The 24,268-nt window shown below is 36.8% G+C and overlaps 1 protein-coding gene and 1 pseudogene across 3 annotated transcripts in view; one reads left to right on the top strand and one right to left on the bottom strand.

Moving 5' to 3' along the window:
* STAM2 (signal transducing adaptor molecule 2) overlaps positions 1 to 24,268 on the bottom strand; it is a 55,330-nt gene that overhangs the window by 10,305 nt on the left and 20,757 nt on the right. For 2 of the 3 annotated variants that reach the window (XM_007964972.3, XM_007964973.3), the window contains 10 exons: positions 22,314 to 22,398; positions 20,399 to 20,474; positions 20,196 to 20,294; positions 19,343 to 19,489; positions 17,084 to 17,153; positions 16,360 to 16,546; positions 8,039 to 8,133; positions 5,958 to 6,040; positions 5,729 to 5,816; positions 4,683 to 4,737 (listed from right to left, as the gene is read on the bottom strand). In XM_007964972.3, coding sequence (XP_007963163.1) covers positions 4,683 to 4,737; positions 5,729 to 5,816; positions 5,958 to 6,040; positions 8,039 to 8,133; positions 16,360 to 16,546; positions 17,084 to 17,153; positions 19,343 to 19,489; positions 20,196 to 20,294; positions 20,399 to 20,474; positions 22,314 to 22,398 — 985 coding nt within the window. Of the gene's footprint in view, positions 1 to 4,682; positions 4,738 to 5,728; positions 5,817 to 5,957; positions 6,041 to 8,038; positions 8,134 to 16,359; positions 16,547 to 17,083; positions 17,154 to 19,342; positions 19,490 to 20,195; positions 20,295 to 20,398; positions 20,475 to 22,313; positions 22,399 to 22,488; positions 22,520 to 24,268 lie in introns of all 3 variants that reach the window. The other variant, XM_073019682.1, reaches the window with a different exon arrangement.
* On the top strand, positions 3,599 to 4,152 carry LOC119625042 (large ribosomal subunit protein eL30 pseudogene; annotated as a pseudogene).

Raw genomic sequence — 24,268 nt, forward strand, 5'->3', positions numbered from 1 at the left:
CCCACTCCCCCACTGTGGGGCGTACTTTCGTTTTCAATACATCTCTGCTTTTGTTCTTCTGTTGCTTCGATCTTTCTTTCCTTTGCTGGGCATTTTGTCCAATTCTTTCTTCAAAATGCCAAGAACCTGGACAACCTGCAGTCACAATCCTCTACCAGTGACAATATGACTTTATAATATTAGGGAAAAGTCCTTTCCATGCCTCATAAAATGCGATCAATTCATAATTTTGGTGCTGAGAGAATTTACTTTCACACATTCCAGTTTTATTTTGAGAATTCAATTATTAAAAAGAAAATTCTCAATTTGGGTAAGAATCTGGGCCTGAATTATAAATCTCAATAAAAGAAAGTACCCAGGCAAGGCCCAGAACCTCTATGAAGTACACGATATGATGGAAATTTAAAAACACTTGTTAAAAAAAAAAATCACACACATTTTCATTTGTTTATATCCATAAAAATATCAACTCAAAAAAAAAACCTACTTAAATAATTATCCTTGAAAATCCAAGTAAAAACAATGTGTAAGACTAGTCTCTACAGCTCGTTTGTTGGTTGGTTGATTTTGAGAAAGTAAGTAAACCAATACTTTATTATGTAGTAACAACAAATCCAAATAAAAGCATCTTCAAATATGACCAAGAAGCTTCAGAACAGACGCTTCCTACTTGATACAATTTTGTCTGTTCCCCTGGGAGTAATAAAGAACTCTCTTTGCACTGTCAAATTTATAAAAGTTAAGCAACCACTTTTCATCCGGCCTGAAACATCCACAAGCCTTTTTATTGAAATGTGGTTCTTTCTATCTAAACACAGAGAGGCAACAAGCAGAGGCACACAGACACAGGACTACCAAGTAAACAGCCACTGAGTCCTATCAAGATTTGTCACTTTTCTTCTACTAGTCTTTTACGTCTGAACAACAACAACAAAAAGTTTGTTCCCTCTCTGGTAGGAATGACTGCATTAAGCAGGTCAAACTCCATTATCAAAAATAACAGTTACGAGCCACCCAGAAAGCTACAGAAATTAGTGCCATGCTAACAAATGCATAACTAAAATTTAACTGTAGGAAATCCACAAAACCCAGTATGTTGATGAAACAACAGAAAAATGCAGTCGAAAGACGTGATCACTGTGTTTGAAATCCCCTTAAAGATTTGAGACACGATCCCAGAGTAATAAGGCAAAAGAGCAACTTGATCAGATGGTAGAAAAGAAAGAAAATTATCTTTGGAGGACAGAGGGAAATAAGATTAGAATAGCCTGGAACATAGTTAAGGCCAGACTATGAATCTCTCTTCAATAAATCTACCTAAACTTTTTTGGAGTCAATTTACATGTTTACTCAATATAATTTCTTAGGGTGATAAAATGCTACAAAATTTCATTCTGTAAAATGACAGAAATGAAATGTACAATTTAACTTTCTAACAGTAGAGTTGTTTTTCTCAGTAGGAATAACAAATGCAATGATCCATTCAAGGGAAAAATTGGTATTTTATTCATCTTTGAATACTTGACAAGGGTAAATAACAGTCAATAAGAATTTGTTGAAGAACAGGAAACATTTCCCAGAACAGGAGCTGCATCTGCAGCTGTGGCCATGGAACTAGAAAAAATGCCAGTTGGCCTATTCAAAAACTGAAACTGGTAAGAAAACTGGTTAATGATTGAGTTCTCACTCAAAAAATTAACTAACATCGGAATGGTCACTTTGATTTTTTTTTTCTTTTGAGACAGGATCTCATTGTGTCACCTAGACTGGAGTGCAGTGGTGCAACTGTGGCTCACTGCAGCCTCCTTGACCTCCCAGGTTCAAGCAATCTTCCCACCTCAGCCTCCTGAGGAGCTGGGACCACAGCTGCATACCATCAAGCCCAGCTAATTGTTAAAAATTTTTTTTTTTAGAGATGGGGTCTCACTGTATTGCCCAAGCTGGTCTCAAATTCCTGGGCTCCGATGATCCTCCCACTTCAGCCTCCTGAAGTGCTGGGATTATAGGTGTGAGCCCCCACACCGGCCTCACTCTGACTTTTAATTCTTCTAGATCTTTTCCTTTAACAAAATTATTTTTATGAACCAAAAATAAGATTAAATTGTCATAGCTTCTGCCTTTTTTCATTATATATTATAATATCTGTTCATATCAAGGGATAATTATCAAGGACAATGATTTTCATTGTAGAATGTGTGGACACACAGTCCTCCATGTCCATGGGTTCTGCATCCGTGCACTCAACTTCAAATTGAAAATATAAAACATTAAAAAAAATTGTGTCTGAACTAAACATACAGCCACATCTATAATACTTTTTAATCTTTTCCAGTTTGATTATTCACTAACCATTAACATCCTGCATTGAAACAAAGTAGATGTGTAAGGAGATATTTAACGCTTTCTCTAAAATATGGCAAAACTACTGTCAATTGACACACAGATTTTTCATTTCTTTAGAAAACACAAATTTATTTTTAAAATGTCCCCTGGAACAAAGATGACAATCTCTGGTGACTAGGAAGAGTCCTGCTGCTACTGCACTTCTCTGGTAGAGGCAGAAAAGAAGTAGTTTCTGTTCTCCTTCTTATTTTGGCCCTATCTAATCTCTTTTTCTTGTGCTGTTTATGTATTAATTCAATAAATACCACTAGAGAGGGATGATGATGGAACACTAAGCCCTATCCCTTGTTTTCCTTTCACTAAGGGTTCTCTCTCTGACTTCAGATAGAGAGCTGAGAAATAAGGGAGCAGAACCAGGTTAAAAGCTCAACCTTCAAAGTCTACCCTTCAGTGTTGCTGCTATTTTTAAAGGACAATAAGGGCCAGGCACAGTGGCTCATGCCTATAATCCCAACACTTTGGGAAGCTGAGGCAGGAAGATCACTTGAGGCCAAGAGTTTGAGACCAGCCTGGGCAGCACAGCAAGGCCCTGTCTTTTAAAAAAAAAAAAAAAAAAAAAAAAAGCTGGGTGTGAGGCTGGGTACAGTGGCTCACGCCTGTAATCCCAGCACTTTGGGAGGCTGAGGTGAGCGGATCATGAGGTCAGGAGTTCGAGACCAGCCTGGCTAATATGGTGAAACCCCATCTCTACTAAAAATACAAAAATTAGCAGGGCATGGTGGCGGGCACCTGTAATCCTAGCTACTTGGGAGGCTAAGGCAGAGAATGGCTTGAACCCAGGAGGTGGAGGCTGCAGTGAGCCAAGATTGCACCACTGTACTCCAGCCTGGGTGACGGGGCAAGACTCTATCTCCAAAAAAAAAAAGAGAAAAAGAAAAAGAAAACTATGTAGGATAAAATTAAAAGAGCAATAGAAACAAAGAAATACAAGGACAAGAAATGAAAAGAGAAGACATGATTTAGCTTCAAATACTAGAGAAATTTCACTTAAAATTTTTATAAGTACCACTTCTCATAAGAATTCAATTCTTGGCCAGGCACGGTGGTTCACGCCTGTAATTCCAGCACTTTGGGAGGCCAAGGTGGGCAGATCATGAGGTCAGGAGTTCAAGACCAGCCTGGCCAACATGGTGAAATCCGGTCTGTACTAAAAATACAAAAATTAGCCGGTTGTGGTGGTGCACGCCTGTGCTAGCTACTCAGGAGGCTGAGGCGTGACAACTGCTTGAACCTGGGAGACAGAGGTTGCAGTGAGCCGAGATCGTGCCACTGCACTCCAGCTTGGGCATCAGCGCAAAACTCCATCTCAAAAAAACCCCCCAGAAAACTGTTATCTTTAAATAAAAAGCACTTGACTCCCCAGCTATCTTGGCAGCTGCTCTTAGTTAGGGACCTTCCTGGACTTAAGGCAGGATGGTCTCAAAGAAGAGGAAAAAGTCAGTGGAGTTGATCAACTCTAGGCTCCAACTCGTTATGAAAAGTGGAAAGTATGTGCTGGGGTAAAAGCAGACTCTGAAGATGATCAGACAAGGCAAAGCAAAATTGGTCATCCTCACTAAAACTGTCCAGCTTTGAGGAAATCTGAAATAGAGTGCTATACAATGTTGGCCAAAACTGCTGTCCATCACTACAGTGGCAATGATGGCCAGAGCATGCAGAAAATACTAGAGAGTATACACACTGGCTATCACTGATCCAGGCAGTTCTAATATCACTAGAAGCATGCTAGAAGAGACTGGTGAAAAGTAAGCCATGCAAAATTTTTATTCTTTTTAATTTTTTTTTTTTTTTTTTTTTGAGACGGAGTCTCGCTCTGTCGCCCAGGCTGGAGTGCAGTGGCGCGATCTCTGCTCACTGCAAGCTCCGCTGCCTCCCGGGTTCACGCCATTCTCCTGCCTCAGCCTCCCTAGAAGCTGGGACTACAGGCGCCCGCCACCACGCCCAGCTAATTTTTTTGTATTTTTTTAGTAGAGACGGGGTTTCACCGTGTTCGCCAGGATGGTCTCGATCTCCTGACCTCGTGATCCGCCCGCCTCGGCCTCCCAAAGTGCTGGGATTACAGGCGTGAGCCACCGCGCCTGGCACAAAATTTTTATTTAATAAAACTTGTCAGAGCTTATTGCACCACCTTGCTATAAATTTGTAAGAGTCTGGGAAACTGAAAAACAATTTCCATGAATTGTATAGTTCCACAAAAACTTTCCCTACTTTACTGTTTGCCAAAAAACAAGTGAACCCCCAAAAACTATACTTTTTATTCCTTGCATGAAAAATCTCACCTATCAATTTCTTCGAGTTTTTCATCTATCATTGGACCCATCTGTTGGCAGATATCTGTAAATACAAAAATACTTACAAACACAGAAAATCCAATTTAAGCCAATTTCAACAATTTTTAACAATATAGCACCAATATACAGCACTATGCATAATACACAGAGATTAAGCTCATGCTAGAGAAAGACTACTATTCAGCACTACTACTGTACATTACTATCATGTGACTAAAAGCAAGGTCAACTTTAAAATAAAAATCTCATTATGTTTTCTTGAAACTATTAACTAAGTTGACAGACTGTCAAATCTGGAGTCATCCCAAAGTCTTAAAGACATCCAGAAAACTATGATTAGTTAACTAAAACAAACTTGAGTCACAATATATAAATTATGTAGCCTTTGCCCATCAGATATGAAGATTTTTCATTTACTTAAGACATTTCAAGATTAAACAGTGTATTTCCCAATGTGAACACTGATACTATAAAGAGCACAATGCTGTATTCTATATTCATAACCAGAAGTTTCTTCTATAAAGATTTAACAAGGATTATTCATTTACCAGAGATTCTTCTCCCAAGGGATTTTTTTAAAAAACAAAAAAACACGTTTTAATTGTTCTCACATTTCTTGAGATTAAAAGACACATCAACATGCATCAAGTGACTATGTTATGAAGTTAACAATGATCATGTGTAATTTTGTCCTTTAAATTCATAATACAAGAAAATTAAACAGGAATAAGCATTTTAAACGTTTTGACTCAATTTGATATGCTGTTATTTTTAATTCTGTCCTTTTTTGGACTGCAAAAATCTTCAGCCAATTTTACTTGTAGGCTTAAAGAAATACAAAGACTTCCTTTATGAAAAGGATTTGCAGGTTTATGACAATGCCTTCCAAGTAATATTTATTATTTTACTGTACTAGTCTGTTCCCCACCAGAGATTTCTAACCTCTAGAGGCAAATACAAGGCAGAAGAAACTGAAGACATTATGAATAGCTAAAATACTAAATAATATTAAAATAATATCTAATATTCACTACCTTCTAAATCCAAAAGGTCTTGGGAGTCTGGTTTTGAATCTGTTGGATCTATACTCTGAAGTACCTGCAGGGCTCTATCCATCTTATCCTAAAAAAGTAATAGGACACTTTTTAAAAACTCAAGAGTTTTAACTTCAGTGAATATGAAATTACTCTTTCCAAGCACTCTCAAAGATAGTACATTTAAATGTCTTGATAGTTTAACTATTAAACAAAAGAGGGACTCTACCTCATCTATATAAACAGGCTCAGGCTCTGATTTCTTAATTTCCTCCACATCATCATCAATTACATTCAATTTGTCCACAGCCGCTATAGAAACAAAGTAAATTTTAAGTTCCTCAGCATTTACTTCAGTAATTTTAGTTATTAATTTATAAGTGGCCTATGATTGTCCATAAGAAAAAAAAATAGAAGTCCTTCAAATATTCACCACATTTCATAATCAATATGTTATTACATACGTTTGGTCATTTATTTCATAAACATTTATTTAGAACTCATTATGTGCCAGGCATTGTTCAGGCATTTATACATACACCGGTGAATAAAACAGACAAGAATCTCTAACCTCATGGAACTTAAAATTTTAGTGGAACAAATGTGCAATATTAACAGCAGCTGACATTTTAGGCATTTTCCTGAAAACTGAGAGTTACCACTGGGGTGAATAAATGTATAAGAGCAGATTATTATCTATCTAGCTAATTTCGAACTTACATCTATGAGTTCCTTCTACTCTTCCTTTCTATTAAAAAAAACTATTGCCTATATGAACAAAAAATAAAACTTATTTTAAGCTAACTTTGATAATAGTTAAAACAACACTAAACACAAAAGTTTTTCATGAAGGTTGAAAAAAAACTTACAAATACACAAACCCAGAAAACTATTTAAATGTTCCCTGAAGTATTGCTAGAATGTACCATATTTTAACAAAGTAAATTTTGGTAAAAATAAAACAACAATAAAAACCTACGTAGCCAAACAATTTTAAATCCCAACTGTTAGCCATTTATTTCAAACATATGGCTAACTTTCAAAGAACAGAAGTCAGCATAACACAAGGATAAGCTGAAAACCCACAATATTTTTTCCTGTTAATACTTTCCAGCCTATGTCAAGGAGAAATTGCTGTGTAGAATCCCCAGAGCATGATCTATGAAGTTATTTTTTAAAGGTATCTCCATTATTCCTATCTACTTAGACAGTCAGATAAGAGGAATAAAAGTATAAATAATGGCAAAGTACTCTATATTCACATCAGTGAGTATCAGCCTCTCACGACTTCATTTTTCTGAATGTATCACTCTACACATACAAAGACGATGTTACACATGATGCTTTCATTTGAAGTTCTTTCTCCTGAACTGGAAAGGATTAGCACTGATATATCCCTCAGTGAGTCAGTGTTAAGGTCAGACTGTCTTGACTTTAGAATCCTGGCTCAATCACTTACTAGACACATAACCCCTCAGCCTCAGTGTCCTTATCTGTAAGACAGGGCAACTATCTCACAGAACAGTAGCTATCTCACAGAACTGTGAGACTGAAATGCAATAGTACAAATGACTTAGCACAATGCCTGACAAATAATGAATGCTCAAAAACCAGTAACTATTTCTAATTATCATCATTAGTATTATTACAAGCTGTTCCTTTACACTCAGATCCCCCCACCTCCCTACCTGAATAACAAATGGAATGCTTTCTCAGCATCGTTGACAATGGCTAAAATGTCTAAAATGGAACTGTTTGTGGCTGCAGACTGACTAAAGTTCAGCAGATCTGAACCAGGAAGCTTAGTGGCTTGATTACATTACTTTATTATTGTTTCAAGCTCCCTAGGATCAAATCAAGGTGAGGAAAGGTCTAAAATTTAGGAGTACTCCTAAACCCAGTAATTATATTTGGCACTTGCCAACCACAACCTCCCCACACCATTCCCACTTTGCCACTGTGGTTCACTGATGAATCAAAACACTCTTTGTACAGAATAGATATGAACTGCCTCTTACACTACACAGTTAGGTTGATTTAAATATCTGCATGGTCACATATGATTTTATGCCTGACTTAACTATGTATGCTAACTCTCAGAAGATGTAAAATAAGAGGAAATATTCTTGCGATTGACACAGGCTACATTAACCCCTTAATTCGGTTAAAAAGTAGGTTAGATTGTCAGGCCTATAAAGAAACGATTTAAAACAAAAAGTTAAATGCCAATCTACTTTACATCCAAAACCAAATCATAAAATTTAAGTGAAAAAAACTTAAATAGATCTAATGTTCTCTAAGTTAACTTACCTGCCTCAGTCTCTACGTTTAAATTAGTTGTTACAAAATTGGATGGGAAAAGTCCTATTCCTCTGTGATTTTCTCCTTTCCACCAATTGGCATCACTAAAAATACAGTGCAAAAAATATCATTTGTTCCCCCACATTTTAATATAATAGCAAAGAGGAATTAAAAATTAAATTTAGCCTCCTTTGAATATATTCGTTTACATGCAGCTATAATTAAGTCATTTTTCTTAAATTTAATAAATATTAAAAAGTACAAGTAAAACAAATATCCACATCCCTATATCTAAACTTAGAACCAGGCCAGGCACGGTGGCTCACACCTATAATCCCAACACTTTGGGAGGCCAAGGTGGGCAGATCACCTGAGGTCAGGAGTTTGAGACCAGCCTGGCCAACATGGTGAAACCTCGTTTCTACTAAAAATACAAAAATTAGCCAGGCATGGTGGTGCACACCTGTAGCCCCAGCTACCTGGGAGGCTGAGGCAGAAGAATCACTTAAACCTGGGAAGAAGAGGTTGCAGTGAGCCAAGATGGCGCCACTGCACTCCAGCCTGGGTGACACAGCAAGACTCATCTCAAAAAAACAAACAAACAAAAATTTAGAACCAATTAGCAATTCATCATTTGTTACTCTGGGCTTTAAAAAAGTAAGGCTGGGTGCGGTCATGCCTGTAATCCTAGCACTGTGGGAGGTTGAGGTGGATGGATCACCTGAGGTCGGGAGTTCCAGACTAGCTGGGCTAACATGACAAAACCCCATCTCTACTAAAAATACAAAAATTAGCCGGGTGTGGTGGCAGGTGCCTGTAATCCCACAACTCAGAAGCCTGAGGCATGAGAATCGCTTTAACCCGGGAGGCAGAGGTTGCAATAAGCTGAGATCACGTCACTGCACTCCAGCCTGGGGAACAGAGTGAGACTCTGTCTCAAAAAATAATAATAATAAAATTAAAAAATTAAAAAGTAAACAGGAAACACTTAAGTGCCCTTTAGTAATGACCCTAAATCCCAGGCCACATCCATCTTACCACACTACCATAATAGAGTTGGTAGCCTTCCTGTCGGTTTTTTGTTCTTTTACACGTATCTATAGCCAAGTCCATATAGAAACAGACAGACATAGATGCTAATCCATACAGATCTTTTTAATTTTATATATTAATTCTTTCAAATTTTGCTTATTCTTTTTAAATTAAAATTCCATCACACGAATGGGCCATATTTAGCCATTCCTGTACAGATGGATATTTAGGTTGATTCCAGTCTTTCACCATTATAAAGATAACGTAATGATCATCCTAGACTTGAAGACACACATGCAACAATTTCTCTGCACTTATTCACAGACGTGAACTTGTTGGGATTTAAGAATATAAATATTTCGTGGTTTTTTTTTTTTTTTTTTTTTTTGAGATGGGGTCTTGCTGTGTTACCCAGGCTGGAGTGCAGTGGCGCGATCTTGGCTCACTGCAACCTCTGCCTCCCAGATTCAAGCCATTCTCCTGTCACAGTCTCCCAAGTAGCTGGGACTATAGGTATGCACCACCACTCCTGGCTCATTTTTGTATTTTTAGTAGAGATGGGGTTTTGCCATGTTGGTCAGGCTGGTCTCAAACTTGATCTCAAGTGATCTGCCTGCCTCAGCCTCCCCAAGTGCTAGGATTACAGGTGAGCCACCACACCTAGCCATAAGCATTTCATTTTACTAGATACTGCCAAACGTTCCCTAGAATGGCTGGGAAAATTCACCTTCCTCCTTCCCCCGGTTGCATGTAACAATGTAATCTTCCCTTATATGTGATAATTTTCCCAACTAACACTTGATAATTAGACAGGAGAGAAATCGTATTTCACTGTATGCACGTGCATTTCCCAAGCATCTACTTGTGCTTGCTAGCTATTCAGATTGCCTTTTCTGTAAATTGCCTGTTCATATTTTTGCCCACTTTTCTTATTCTACTGGGTCATTTGTCTTTTTTCATGGATCTGTAGAAGTTCTTTATATATTTTGGACAGCAGTTGTTTGTCTGAATTATGCAGATACCTTCTTCCAGGCTATCACTGTCTTTTTAGTATATGTTTATGGCTTAACTGTACAGTGGCTTTCTTCCCCTATGCAATCAAATTTGGCAATCTTTTCTTTCATGGCTTATACTTTTACCTTTTTCTACCCTTAAACTCCTAAATCTATTCTCCTATATACTTAACTGTAGTTTTAGTTTGTTTTTGCTATTTTTTTTCCCTCTCATATGTTTAGGTCTTTAGTTCATTTGGAATGAAATTTTAATGTACTATGTGAAACTAATCAAAATTTTATCTGTACTATAAAAAGAGCCATTCATCACAGCAAAATTTATTAAATAGTCCATGTTTTCTACTAATTTATAATACCCTACCTTTCAAACAGTAATCTGTTCATGAGCCTATTTCTAGATTCCATTCTGTTGCAATAGTCCATATATCTATTTACGCATCTTGTTAATGTACCTTAATATCTGCCAGGGAAAATACCCTTTCTATATTACTCTTTCTCACTTATTACACACCTTCAAATTTCCACATTTACATTAAATTACTTTTCAAGTTTTCTGGGGAAAAAGTCCCGTTGGGATTTGAACTGGAAATGCACCAAAATTATGCAATAATATAAGAAAAACGAAATCTTTGTAATATTAAGGTTTCTTCCCTACGAACATGGTATCTTTCTCCATTTACATTTATATAAAACATAATGTGTAAATATATATTTGTATCCTTTTATAGCTTTCAAATAATTTTATAATTTAATCCATAAAGACCTTATGTATCTTTGTTAGGCTTATTCATTTCTAGATCATTTATATAATTTTTGTTACTACTGAGAATGCCTTTTTTTCTACTATATTTTCTAAAAAGTTGTGATTAAAGCATACTACTGAGTTTTGTATGTTGAGCTTGTATCCAACAACCCTGATGAACTCCTACCACTTGAAAAATAGTATGTCCACTGGACTCCTGAACTTTCTATATGGAAAATCACAGTATCTGGAAATAATGATAATTTTATCTATTCCTTTCCAAAAATCTGACTTACTGAACAGACATTCTTAAGTATGAGTCTTATGGATGAATTAATGTCTACGATTATGATACATCATTTCATTTATGAGCACTAGAAAGAGATGAAAGAGTGATATATCATCCAAGTTCTTAAAGCCAGAAAATAACTGATGTATTGATGTACTGACAGTTCTAAGATATCATATCTGCAAATATCTATGTAAGATAGGAAAAAGTTTCTTTCTCTTACAACATATTTTTAAGTTAACTTTTCATTTTGAAAAGGAAAGCTGAACTTGAGAAATTTTTATATAAAACGAGAGAACCCAAACCTGTGAAATGAATGCACGCATTTTATATGAACCTATCAACAACTATATGTATACCCTTCCTCAGTGGTCCTACCAATATAGGATACTTTTCCTCCCAGCCACTACTACAAACTCTGATGAAGCATAAAAGTAGGCAAAGCAACCAAATTGACAACTCCTTTCCAGTCCTAATCTAGCTGTATACTCTCTTCACTGACTACAAGTTGATTCTATGGAATGCTGATGGCAAAAAAAACGTTGTTCAAGTTTAAATTCCCAAATTAAAGAAATTGGCACTCTAATTTTACACAAATCATTTAACAATTAAAGAAAACTTTAATGTAGCATTTATATTTAGAGCTTTTTATATTAAAAAAATAAATCACAACTGAGTGAAAAACAAAAAAATGATACAAGTCTAAAGAACATAAACCTCACCTTCAACAAACATTATTCAGCTAACATTTATGAAAACCTACCATGGAGAAAATAGTACCTTCAGGCTAAGCACTGAAGTTACAAAGATAATCAGGACACCATTTGTGCCCTCAAGAAGTTTAAAATCTAGCACAAAGTTGTAGTCCCAGTTACCCAGGAGGCGGAGGGACAAGGCCTGCTTGAGTCCAGGAGTCCAGGCTGTAGTGTGCTACGCCCACGTCTGTGAATAACCACTGCACTCCAGCCTGGGCAACCCAGTCACACTCTATCTATAAAAACAAGAAAAAAAAAAATCTGGCAGTGTTTTACAACCTTTCCTACAGAATTGACTAAAAACATGTTATCTTGCTTTACCATCAGAATTGGTTTTCTCCTTTCCCCTTTCTCCCGCCCAAGGAAGTGATGAGCCTCTTCAGAATCAACTGATTTAGTAGAGAGACATATGTAAAGAAGTGCAGTTTGCCCTCCGTATCTGGCGAGTGCTACATCCATGGACTCAACAAACCCCAAATGAAAAGTATTCATGAAAGATAAACAAAAATGACAATAGAACAAAAAAAAAATGTTTTAAATACAATATGTTGTATTTAAAAATACAATATAGTGATTTGCATAGCATTTACATTGTATCAGGTACTATAAGTTATCTAGAGATAATTTAAAATATATAGGAAGATATGTGTAAGTTATATGCAAATATGATGCCATTTTATATCAAAGACTTGCATCTGTGGATTTTGGTATCAACAGGGGTCCTGGAACCAACCCTCTAAGGAATTGAGAAATGACTCTGTTTAAAATACAGTATGAGAAATACTGTTATATATGTTCAGAGAGCTATAGCTCAAAGAAGGGAACTCCTAACTCCACTGGGAACTAAAAAGCAGAGAAAGGTTGAAAGGCTTCCCAGAGGATATAAAATCTGACACGGGTTTTGAAGGTTCAGTAGGCACTTGCCAGGAGGAAAAGAAAATTAAGGCTGTGGAAATAAAAATGACATTTTGTCCTCCTGTCATTATTGATAAGCAAGAAAACAAGGCACAAAGAAACAAAAACCTCTGTACTCTGAGATAAAACAAAAAATATTACCATACTTAGTTTTAGGTCTCAAAGTACATGAAAACTTGAGCGTTTCCTTTTAACTACTGATTTCTTAACAAAAAGTACTCACCTGCTAACTTTTGCAATGACAATGACTGAAGGTAGTAATGTCCTCTCTGGATATAAGAATCACATGAGAAAACTGCCATTTCTACCATGAACATATAAATAGTACACCTGGAAAAATTTGCTAATCTTGTGGGGGTCTTATTCCTTAAAATACCTGTTTTATTTTTCAATACGGGGAGGCAACTTTTCTAAAGCTTGGACTCCCTTGCAACCTGTCCTTGAAAGTAAAGTTCTTCTCCTTTTCTAAATGCTTTTACCTCCTTCAACAGGGCTTTCCAGGCAGACAGAACCAAAGGTACAACGCTACAGAGGACTAAGCGGGAAATGGCATTTTTGGAACTGCAAGAATTCCACTTGATTATCTGAAATGGTACACAGAAAACAAACATGGAGTGGGCCAGGCATGGTGGCTCACGCCTGTAATCCTGGCACTTTGGGAGGCTGAGGCGGGTGGATCACTTGAGGCCAGGAGTTTGAGACCAGCCTGGCCAACATGGTGAAACCCTGTCTCTACCCCTAAAAGTACAAAAAATTAGCTGGGCATGGTGGTGCATGCCTGTATTCCCAGCTACTCAGGAGGCTGAGGTGGGAGAATCACTTGAACCTGGGAGGTGGAGGTTGCAGTGAGCTGAGATCATGCCACTGCACTCCAGCCTGGGCAACAGAGTGAGACCCTGTCTCAAAAAAAAGAAAGAAAAAGAAAAGAAAAGAAAAGAAAAGAAACATGGAGTGGTAAGATAAAGCTAAAATGTAGAAAGTGAAAAGCTTTTCTTGATATACTCTGTTAATAAAAAATGTGCACCTTTGGGCTGGTGCAGTGGCTCATGCCTGTAATCCCAGCACTTTGGGAGGCCAAGGTGGGCAGATCATCTGAGGTCAGGAGTTCGAGACCAGCCTGGCCAACGTGGTGAAACCCTGTCTCTACTAAAAATACAAAAATTAGCTGGGCATGGTGGCGCATGCCTGTAATCCCAGCCACTGGAGAGGCTGAGGCAGAAGAATCACTTGAACATAGGAGGCGGGGGTTGCAGTGAGATGAAATGGCACCACTGCACTCCAGCCTGGGTGACAGAGCGAGACTCTGTCTCAAATAAAAAAATAAGAAATGTGCACCTTTTCTATCAGCTCAATGGTTTTTCTTTGTTTGTTTTTGAGACAGTCTCGCTCTGTCATCCAGGCTGGAGTGCAGTGATATAATCTCGGCTCACTGCAACCTCTGCTTCCCAGGTTCCAGTGATTCTCCTGCCTCAGCCTCCCAAGTAGCTGGGACTACAGGTGTGCACGCTACCATGCACGGCTAATTTTTGTATTTTTAATAGAGATGGGGTTTCACTATATTGGCCAAGGTGGTCTCGAACTCCTGACCTCATGATCGGCCCACCTCAGCCTCCCAAAATGCTGGGATTACAGGTGTGAGCCACAATGCCCTGCCAGCTCAATGGTTCTTAAATGGAGATCCAAGAATGATATGTTTTCAAGGGACTTCAAGGGACTTCTGTGTGTGAAAATTTTACGCTTTACATTCCACAAAAGTATACAAACAATGAGTAGAGTCATTTTCTGGATGACCTCCTTTTAACCGAAGACTGTCATTTAACTTTAGCATGCAAGTTTGCATTTGTCTACCAGCGATTACCAATCACCTAGAATGACAATATTTTACCCATAAGCATGCTTACAGCAACTATAAAATTGTGGTGTACTATTGTCAAAATGACAGCAATTGACCTACATATTCCATCATATTCATGTTGAATTATTTTAGCAGTTACAATTTAAAAAGTTCTTTTTTGTGGTGATAAACCTTAATTGAAAATTGTTTGGTGAGCAGCAGTTTATTTTAGAAAATTTTGTTATATAAAGTAATGCTCTAAATTAAAATCTTAGATAAAACCACCCATTTTGTTTTTATTTTATAAATATCTTTAACTTCATAGTTGTATAAGAATATCAAAACAGTAAACATAAGCTCTTTTGTAAGTACTCTAACTAAAAGACACTTATAAGCCTGACATTTTAGACTGCCAGTGTTCAGAGCCCACACTGTCTCTCCGCCTTTACAGATAGTCTCAAACTCATGATGGCATGACTTACGATGGTGCAAAAGTGATACACACTGAGCTACCCATAAACCATTCTGGTTTTAACTTTCAGTACAGTATTCAATAAGTCACATGAGATATTCAATACTTTATTATAATAAATAGGTTTTGTGTTACATGATTTTGCCCAACTGTAGGCTAATATAAGTTGAGCAGTATCTGCATTTCTATCTATTCTCCTTCAGGGATCATGGCGTTCCACTCCAAATGATTATTTTTTTTTTTTATTTTTTCTTCATGGAAAAAAGATTTTCTAAGTGCAGATGGTATTATCTTGATTGTCTAAGAGACCTTCCTTTTCCCATCCTCAATTTCTTGCAAAATTTTTTATCCTATCAAAACCAATCAAGAAACACAACTCAAATGGAACCCTAGGATAAGCCTTCTTTGCCAGATGCTTGCACCAAGTATAAATCTGCTATCTGGGCTCCAACAGCACCTCTTTTATGGTATTCACCACATTCTGCCTTCCATACAACTGTCTATATTGTAATTTTAACTCCCTTACTTTATTCTAGGTTTTATGAAGACAACTGCGTCCTCATTTGTTATTAATTATAAATAGTCGATTATATAACATTTTCTCAATAAATATTTACAACAGTAAAGTAAAACCATTACTTATCTACCCTTTATCTTAAAATATACTAGAAATATTAGACTAGTGCGTTATAAATAAGTTATTTATAATGGATACCAAATACATCTGCAATCTCTGTTCACAGCAACAAGCTTATTTCTCACTCTTGCTAAGTTCCATGAATTTCCTTTAAAAGTACAGAACAGTATTAAGCTCAACAGAGATCTATTTTTTATGACAGCTTTAAATGGCAGGAAAATTCTGAGAAGAGTACAGTAGTAGATTAAGAAATGGGGAGGAGCCAAGTTTAGCTTTTGGTGCTTTGATCAAGGGTATATTGCTATATTTCTTCCTAAAGTTTTTCTGCCAGTAATTTCGGTACACACAACTGCCAACGTAAACATATGCAAGTAACTGAGTATTTACGTTTCCCACTTGTGGTCATCAGCAGTATTTAATACGTCTTTCATCCAATACATAAATTATCAAATATAACAAACATAAATTATCAAATATAACAAGAGGAGGCTCACAGTATCTACCTTTTATTTTAGAAAAAAATAAGGTATGAAAATGTTCTATTATTATTTAAATACACTAAAAGTCAAAGAACTGAATACTCTGGATTCTAAAAGAAGGGCATTACACTTTAAAACTTTCCATAAAGATTTAAAACATACCTGTCATCCAAAACAATAATTATTTCACCATGTTTAAAGGTGAGTTCATTGTCCTCAACAGCTTCAAAATCATATAAAGCTCTCACTTTCCGTGCAACCTTATTATTTAACTGAATTTCTGCAGATGGATATAAGGATTTTGTTTCTGTGTGTTGCTGTTTCTGTTCTTGCAGCGATAATTCAATAGCTAGTTTTGAAAATTAAAATGCAAAGCAACTGGAATTAATTTTGATAAACATTAGATGGCAATGTAAAATTTAACAAGAATAAATCAAGCATTTTATTTGTCTAGTTACAAGCTACAGTTATCTTTCGGTAGGGTGGGGCAGGGCAGGGAACCGTGACATTTTTAAAATAAAGTTTTTGCTCATTCCTTATTATCACGGTCTGTCATATACAGCAGCAATTATTTTTATAGCAAACAGATTGTGACATTATAATATGGGTAGCTTTCCATATGCTTGACTCATAATTTTGGCATTAAAAAAAAGGTGAAATGTAATCTCTCCAAAGGTAGCACATCAAATATATATTATTGAAAAAAGATAATGAATTAAATTCATTTGGCAGCATGTCATTTGTTTTCCTTCTTTTTGGACGCTACTAGTTTTTAGATTTGAGGTAGAAATAAAAGTATACTAGTTTTATTATCATTTTTATTTAAAAAAATGTTCTGGCAAAGGTATTTTAAGCAACACTAAATTACACGTGCTTGATCATTTACCTTTAGCTATGTCTTCATCCTCTTTGTTTTTGTTCGATGACGTACCATTCTTGGCGGCAGCTGAGACAGTCTGTAAATGTATGAGTAAAATGAACACAACTATCTCTTCAAACAAAACACAAGCTCTATGATTACTTGCAGATGCTAAATTTTAAAAACTACTGATATAACTGAGTTTCATTTAAAAGTGAAGTTCTTCTCTGAGACAGGGTCTCACTCTGTCAGCCAGGCTGGAGTGCATGGCACAGTCATAGCTCACTGAAACTTCCAACTCCTGGGCTCAAGTGATCCTCTTACCTCAGCCTCCTGGGAAGCTGGAACTACAAGTATATACCTCCACATCTGGCTAATTTTTATTTTTTGTAGAGCCAGGATCTCACTATGTTTCCCATGCTGATCTGCAACTCTTAGCCTCAAGTGATTCTCCTGTCTCAGCCTCCCAAAGTGCTAAGATTACAGGCATGAGCCACCATGACTGATCTAAAAGTGAAGTTCTTTATAATAATTTTAAGTAATTGTTTTCAAATCCTAAAATAAAACATCAGATTTTTCAAGAAAACATTATCAACTCACACAGGACTCAAACTGGCTTAGATTTTGCATAAATCTAACACAGAACTTGGCATACAGAAAGTACTTAAATATTAATATAATAAAAAAATATGACTCTTTCCTGATTGTATTCCTGATCTCAAGGTCTCTTAGTGAGAGGAGCTCTACTGCTACAGGAGTACAGCTACACGAGAAGTGCCAGCAAGAAGTCATGATCACCACTGAAGAGAGAGGAGTGGGGACAGAGACAAGAGGTGCAGTTCTAGGAATATGTGTGAAGTCCTTTTACTAGTTACTGTGGCTGGATGGCAGTGGTCTGCTAGGCAAAGTAGAGAACTAAGGAAGGTCATGCTTGAATTTAATAAGTGGCATGTAAGACAGGTATCCAGGACTCTGATCCATCAACCAGTTCTTTACATAGATTTTTCAGAAAAATATGCAGAAAGGACAGAACAGGAAAATGTTTCCTTTTTATTATTTATAAGACTTTTATCTCAAAACTCTACCTTGTACTCTTAGGTCTGGTCAGTTATAATCTTTTTTCAGTTGGTGTGGCTCATGCCTGTAATCCCAGCACTTTGGGAGGTCGAGGCAGGTGGATCACCTGAGGTCAGAAGTTCGAGACCAGCCTGGCCAACATGGTGAAACCCCATCTCTACTAAAAATACAAAATATTAGCCGGGCATGGTGGTAGGAGGCACCTGTAATCCCAGCTACTCTAGAGGCAGAGGCATGAAAATTGCTTGAACCCAGGAGACAGAGATTGCAGTGAGCCAAGGTTGCGCCACTGCACTCCGGCCTGGACAAGAGTGAAACTCCGTCTCCAAAAAAAAAAGCATCTTTTTTTCTCTTTAATCTATGATCTAAAAGAAAAGAAAATATAGTACTTCTCATAGTCCTCTTTCCCTAGCCCATATCCTAATATTAATGGCAGGGAATAAGGTACTGAGAGCAAAACCCAAGGAATAGTATTTTCCTCCCCTAGACCTAAAAAAACAGCCCACTCCATGAGTCAACATCCCTGCCTCCACACCCCAGTTCTACTAAAGCTATCCCCTCTACCAGCAAATAAATTTCTAGTCTTACATTTCCATCTATCTTATATGCAAAGCATTCACTCTAGGCATTTTCACTCTTCAACAAACAAGTCTTGAGCCTCTCAATTCCATGAATTTGTTCATTTCACTTATCTCCTGGTGTGACTTCTTCACTTCTAACAAAATAGTAATACATTCAAGTTTCAAAATTCTACCTCTTTACCTTCTTCACCATTCCAATCGGTAGTCACTTCTTTCTCTCTTTAGTATTAAGACAGACAGCATACAGTCTATTCCCCTCATCCTATGTTTGTCACTTACAATCTAAATTAGTTATTTTTCACATGTATAAAGCTATCGTTCAAATTTGCTACAAATTTCTTGACTATAAGGGCTATGTCATACACCTATGCCTTTTACATGACTGCAGACTTAGAGAAACATTAAATATACTATTTTTGTCTGATTAACTTCTCAAGGTTCTGATATGTGGTAGAAATACACAAAAACTAGTATGTCTACTAAATATAAGGAAGGCACTATGCTAGAGAGTCATTTGGGAAGTAGAGGTGGAAAATGATAACCTAGACATACCTTGTCTAGTCTTTACATAATATACATACCTTCAAAATATTACAGGGTCAACCATGGGTCTGAATGAATCTCTCACCTGAGAACCTGCTGGAGGAAAAGTAATTCCTTCCTCTTTCATAGATTTAATAGTTGCAGATATTAGACTAAACTGAGGGTCCTTCTGAAATTCTTCTGACCACTCCACCATTAAAGATTTCAGTTTTTCACATACTTTAGGATGTGCCTTTTAAGGAAAAGGAAAGGGAAATGAACACAAATCTATGGTTAAAATAAGTACTTAAATTATTTAACAAGGAGAATTACCATCAAAATTCTCTTTAATTTTATGAACATCAACAAAAGTCCAGCAATTTCTAGCCTAGCTGAGTAATTGATAGATGCCTATTTACATGCTATTTCATACAAAATGACTGTTTTTAACACCAATTCCTAAGTCTTACTATAATGACAACAAATCTTTTATATTCAGAGATTATTTCCTCCATGTTTTGGAGAAGGGAACCAGAGAAACTTGGATGTAAATCTTGGCTATTCCACTTACTAGCTGCATGACCTTGGACAAGTTACTTCTAAGTCTCAGTTTCTGCATTTATAAAATAAGAATGATAAGGGAATCTAATTTCCAAGAATCTAATGCTCCAAGGGTAGTTAAGAGCATTCAACAAGACAGTATATGTAAAATGCTTAAAGCAATGACTACTTACTGGCCCTCAAAAAGGATTTGCTTTTATCTACAGTATATATACTTTGGGGAGAAGAGTTTTTGGTGCTACAAATTAAAAAATCAAATATCAGAATAGTTTATTTCATTTCAATGTATCTAAAAATGACTTCATTTATAATACTTTAGTAATACCACATATAGTTATAACAATACACAATCTATGTATTTTTTAATGACTTAAATTTCTTCTGTTTTTAAAATTTACCTTATTTTTAATCACAGCACGTACTTCTGTTGCAAAATCACGGGAACATACTTCTAAATGAAATATCTTTCCACAGTTTGCCACACAAGCCCCAAGAAGCTATTAATTGAAATAAAAATTAATATACAAATGTTAAAATATTAACTTACTGCAATTAAAAACATTTAAAATTTGCCTCAAATAACAACACGACTTGTACTCACGGTTAGTGCCTGCAGAGCAACATGTGGAACCTTATGATTTACCCTTTTCATTATGGCTTTTAGGCAATCTTTCGCTCTAAAAATAAAAAAGAGACAGACAGTTAAGTATTTATTGATAAATGTAATTCAAACATTAAGGTATTATTCTATTACCAAATACTTTTATATTTAATGGCTCAGGCCTGTAATTCCAACACTTTGGGAAGCCAAGGCAGAAGGATCACTTGAGCCCAGGAATTTGAGACCAGCCTGGACAACAAAGAACTCATCTCTATAAAAAATTTAAAAATTAGCTGGGCATGGTGGAGTGTGTCTGTACTGCTAGCTACTCAGGAGGCTGAGGCAAGAGGATTGTTTGAGCCCAGGAGGCTGCAGTGAGCTGTGTCATGCCACCGTACTCCAGCCTGGATGACAGAGAGAGACTCTGACTCAAAATAAAATAAAGTAAGTATAAAATAAAAATAAACTAAAATCCTGGAAATTTCATGTTATTAAAGGAATAAATCTATAAAATGATTTTACACAATATTTTGTTTATAGGCTCATAGAACTTTTAAAAAAAAGCATGTTGCAAATGTTGTGTATTCCAAAATCAAGAGATAAACCACTTCACAAACGGTCTGTCAACACAAGAGACGTATACCAGACCTTTCCATTTCTTCAAGACAGATGTAGCTTTCAGACAGCAAAATCTTATCTTGAAAAAAATCTAACATGATATATAAAGTATAAACATGTGAATGTACTATGAAAAGTTTTCATGTTAAAACAAATACTTTCATCACTCTTCTAAATTTCTAACATATAGTTCAGCTAATTGCCACATCTCCCCAAAAGCACTTTTTATATTCACTTTTTTCACTTGTTAGCCTATTATATTTATATGTATATTACTCAAAGACTTTTTTGTTATATTATCTATTGTGTTATCTACTTTATTATTTAAAAGTTCCCATACATATAGAACTCCTAGAAGAATTCCTTAAATAACTCACCTAAACATTGTTATCATGTATCCCTATTGTGTCAAGGCTTTCATCACGTGTGTGACTAAAGTAGATTTTCAGTTGAACTCTTTTTCATTTGTTCCTTCAGGATGAAGTTAATCCCATAAATCCAGCAACTGGGCTTTTTTAACTTTTATGTCCCAAAAGTACAACAACTGACCCTTTAAGTACATGAAAGTTAGGGGCACCAACACCCCACACAGCCGAAAATCTGTGTATAACTTTTGATTCCCCAAAAGCTTAACTATTAATAGCTTAGTCTTTTTTTTTTTTTGAGACAAGAGTCTCACTCTGCCGCCCAGGCTGGAGTGCAGTGGTGCCATCTCAGTTCATTGCAACCTCTGCCTCCTGGGTTCAAGCGATCCTCCTGTCTCAGCCTCCCAAGTAGCTGGGATTACAGGTGCACACCATTATGTTCAGCTAAGTTTTGTATTTTTAGTAGAGATGAGGTTTTACCATATTGACCAGGCTGGTTTCAAACTCCTGACCTCAAGTGATCTGCTCACCTCAGTCTCTCAAAGTACTGGGATTACAGGCGTGAGCCACTGCAACCAGCCAACTAATAGCCTACTCTTGACCAGAAGCTCTTCACCAATAGCATAAACAGTAGATGGACATATATTTTGTATATACATAATATACTGTATTCTTACAATAAGGTAAGCTAGAGAAAAAAAAAATGTTGTTAAGGAAATCATGAGTTGGAGGAAGAGGGGTTGGTCCTGCAGTCTTAAGAGGTGGCAGAGGTGGAAGAAAACCTATGTATAAGCGGACCCTCACAGTTTAAATCTGTGTTGTTCAAGGGTCAACTGTGATAAAGTCTCATTGTTCTCTCAAAGTTACATCACAAAAAGAGACACTGGTTATCAAGTTCCTAGACATTCACTGAGCATGACTGGACATCTTACCCATTAGGAGTACTTCCAACTTTGTCACATATGTCCATAATAAGACTCCAATCTTCTGTAGTGTTGTACTCATTCGTGGCTTTTTCTATAAAATATATTAGCATACACAACAATGAGGACACATTTCATATAACACTAAAATACCAGTAAAGGCCCAACATTTAAGAAATCCTACCTTTTCTCTTGCCGAAGATACTACAGATGACCTTCAGAAGACAAAAGTACTTCTATTAACTTCAATTTTAAATTGTATAATTAAATGAACTACGTATCTTGAGGTAAAGCAATTAAATGCCTTCTAAATAAACAAATTACTAAGTATCAATAATCCCATAAAATTCTAATTTGGAAGAAAGTTTTAAAAATGTATCATCAGGACTGGGCATGGTGGCTCATGCCTGTAATCCCATGCATGGGTGGCCAAGGCAGGAGGATTGTTTGAGGCCAGGAGTTTGAGACCAGCCTGGGCAATATAGTGAGACCCTGTCTCTACAAAAAATAAATTTTATACATTAGCCAGGCATGGTGGCAAATGCCTGTAATCTTAGCTACTTGGGAGGCTGAAATGGGAGGACTGCTTTGCCTATGAATTCAAGGCCGCAGTGAGTCATTATCACGCTACTGTACTCCAGCCTGGGTGACAGGGAGAGACCGTATCTCTTAAAAAAATTAGAAAGTATACCATACAAGTAAATATGTACTAAACTGTCCAATAAAGCATTGGTGTTGTAAATTTTTTTTAATAGAGAAGGGGTCTCACTACGTTGCCCAGGTTGGTCTTGAACTCCTGGGCTCAAGGAATCTTCCTCCTTGGCCTCCCAAATGTTGGGATTACAGGCCACTGCACTCAGCCTGAAGCATTGTTTTTACAGCAAAAAGAAAAACTGATTAATATAGTAAATTCATACAACGGAATATGAAATGAGGGATACAAAATTAACAAAAATTTATGAAACTCAAAACATGATTTGCTTGGGCTTATAATGCTGAGTCAAAAAAGCTAACCGCAGAATTATTCATAATATTTACATGAGTTGTTTTTCTTCCTTTTTTCTGTTTTTTGTTGTTGTTGTTGTTGAGACAGAGTCTCCACTCTGTTGCCCAGGCTGGCTGGAGTGCAGTGGCACAATCTCAGCTGACTGCAACCTCTGCCTCCCAGGTTCAAGCGATTCTCCTGCCTCAGCCTCCCAAGTATCTGGGACTACAGGTGCCCGCCATCATGCTCGGCTAATTTTTGTATTTTTAGTAGAGATGGGGTGTCACCATATTGGCCAGGCTGGTCTCAAACTCCTGACCTTGTGATCTGCCCTCCTTGGCCTCCCAAAGTGCTGGGATTACAGGCGTGAGCCACCGCACCCAGCTACATGAGTTTTTTTAAGACAGTTTTATTGCTATAATTCACGTATCAATACAATTTACACATTTAAAATGTACAATTCAATGTTTTGACTATATTCATAGAGTTGTACAACTAACACCAGTATCTAATTTGAGAACATTTAATCACTTCCAAGAGAAATCCATAGCCACTGGCAATTACTGTTCATTCTCCCTACATACTCCCAGCCCCAGGCAACCACTTGTCTACTTTCTGTCTCCAAAGATTTACCTATTCTGGATTTTTTATATAAATAGAACCATACAATATATGTTCTTTTCTGACTGACTTCTGTTATTTGGCATAATGTTTGCAAGGGTCATCCACGTTGTAGCATGTATCAGTACTTCATTCCTTCTTATGGCTAAATAATATTCCACTGTATAGATATACCACATTTATCCATTCACCAGTTCATGAACATCTGGGTTGGCTGGCTGGTTGGTTGGCTGGTTGGCTGGCTTACTGAGACAGGGTCTCACTCTGTTGCCCAGGCTGGTGTGCAGTGGTGTCATCACGACTCACTGCAGCCTTGATCTCCTGGGGCTCACGTGATCCTCCCACCTCGGCTTCCCGA

This window comes from Chlorocebus sabaeus, chromosome 10 (assembly GCF_047675955.1).
Source record: "Chlorocebus sabaeus isolate Y175 chromosome 10, mChlSab1.0.hap1, whole genome shotgun sequence".
NCBI classification, from domain to species: domain Eukaryota; kingdom Metazoa; phylum Chordata; class Mammalia; order Primates; family Cercopithecidae; genus Chlorocebus; species Chlorocebus sabaeus.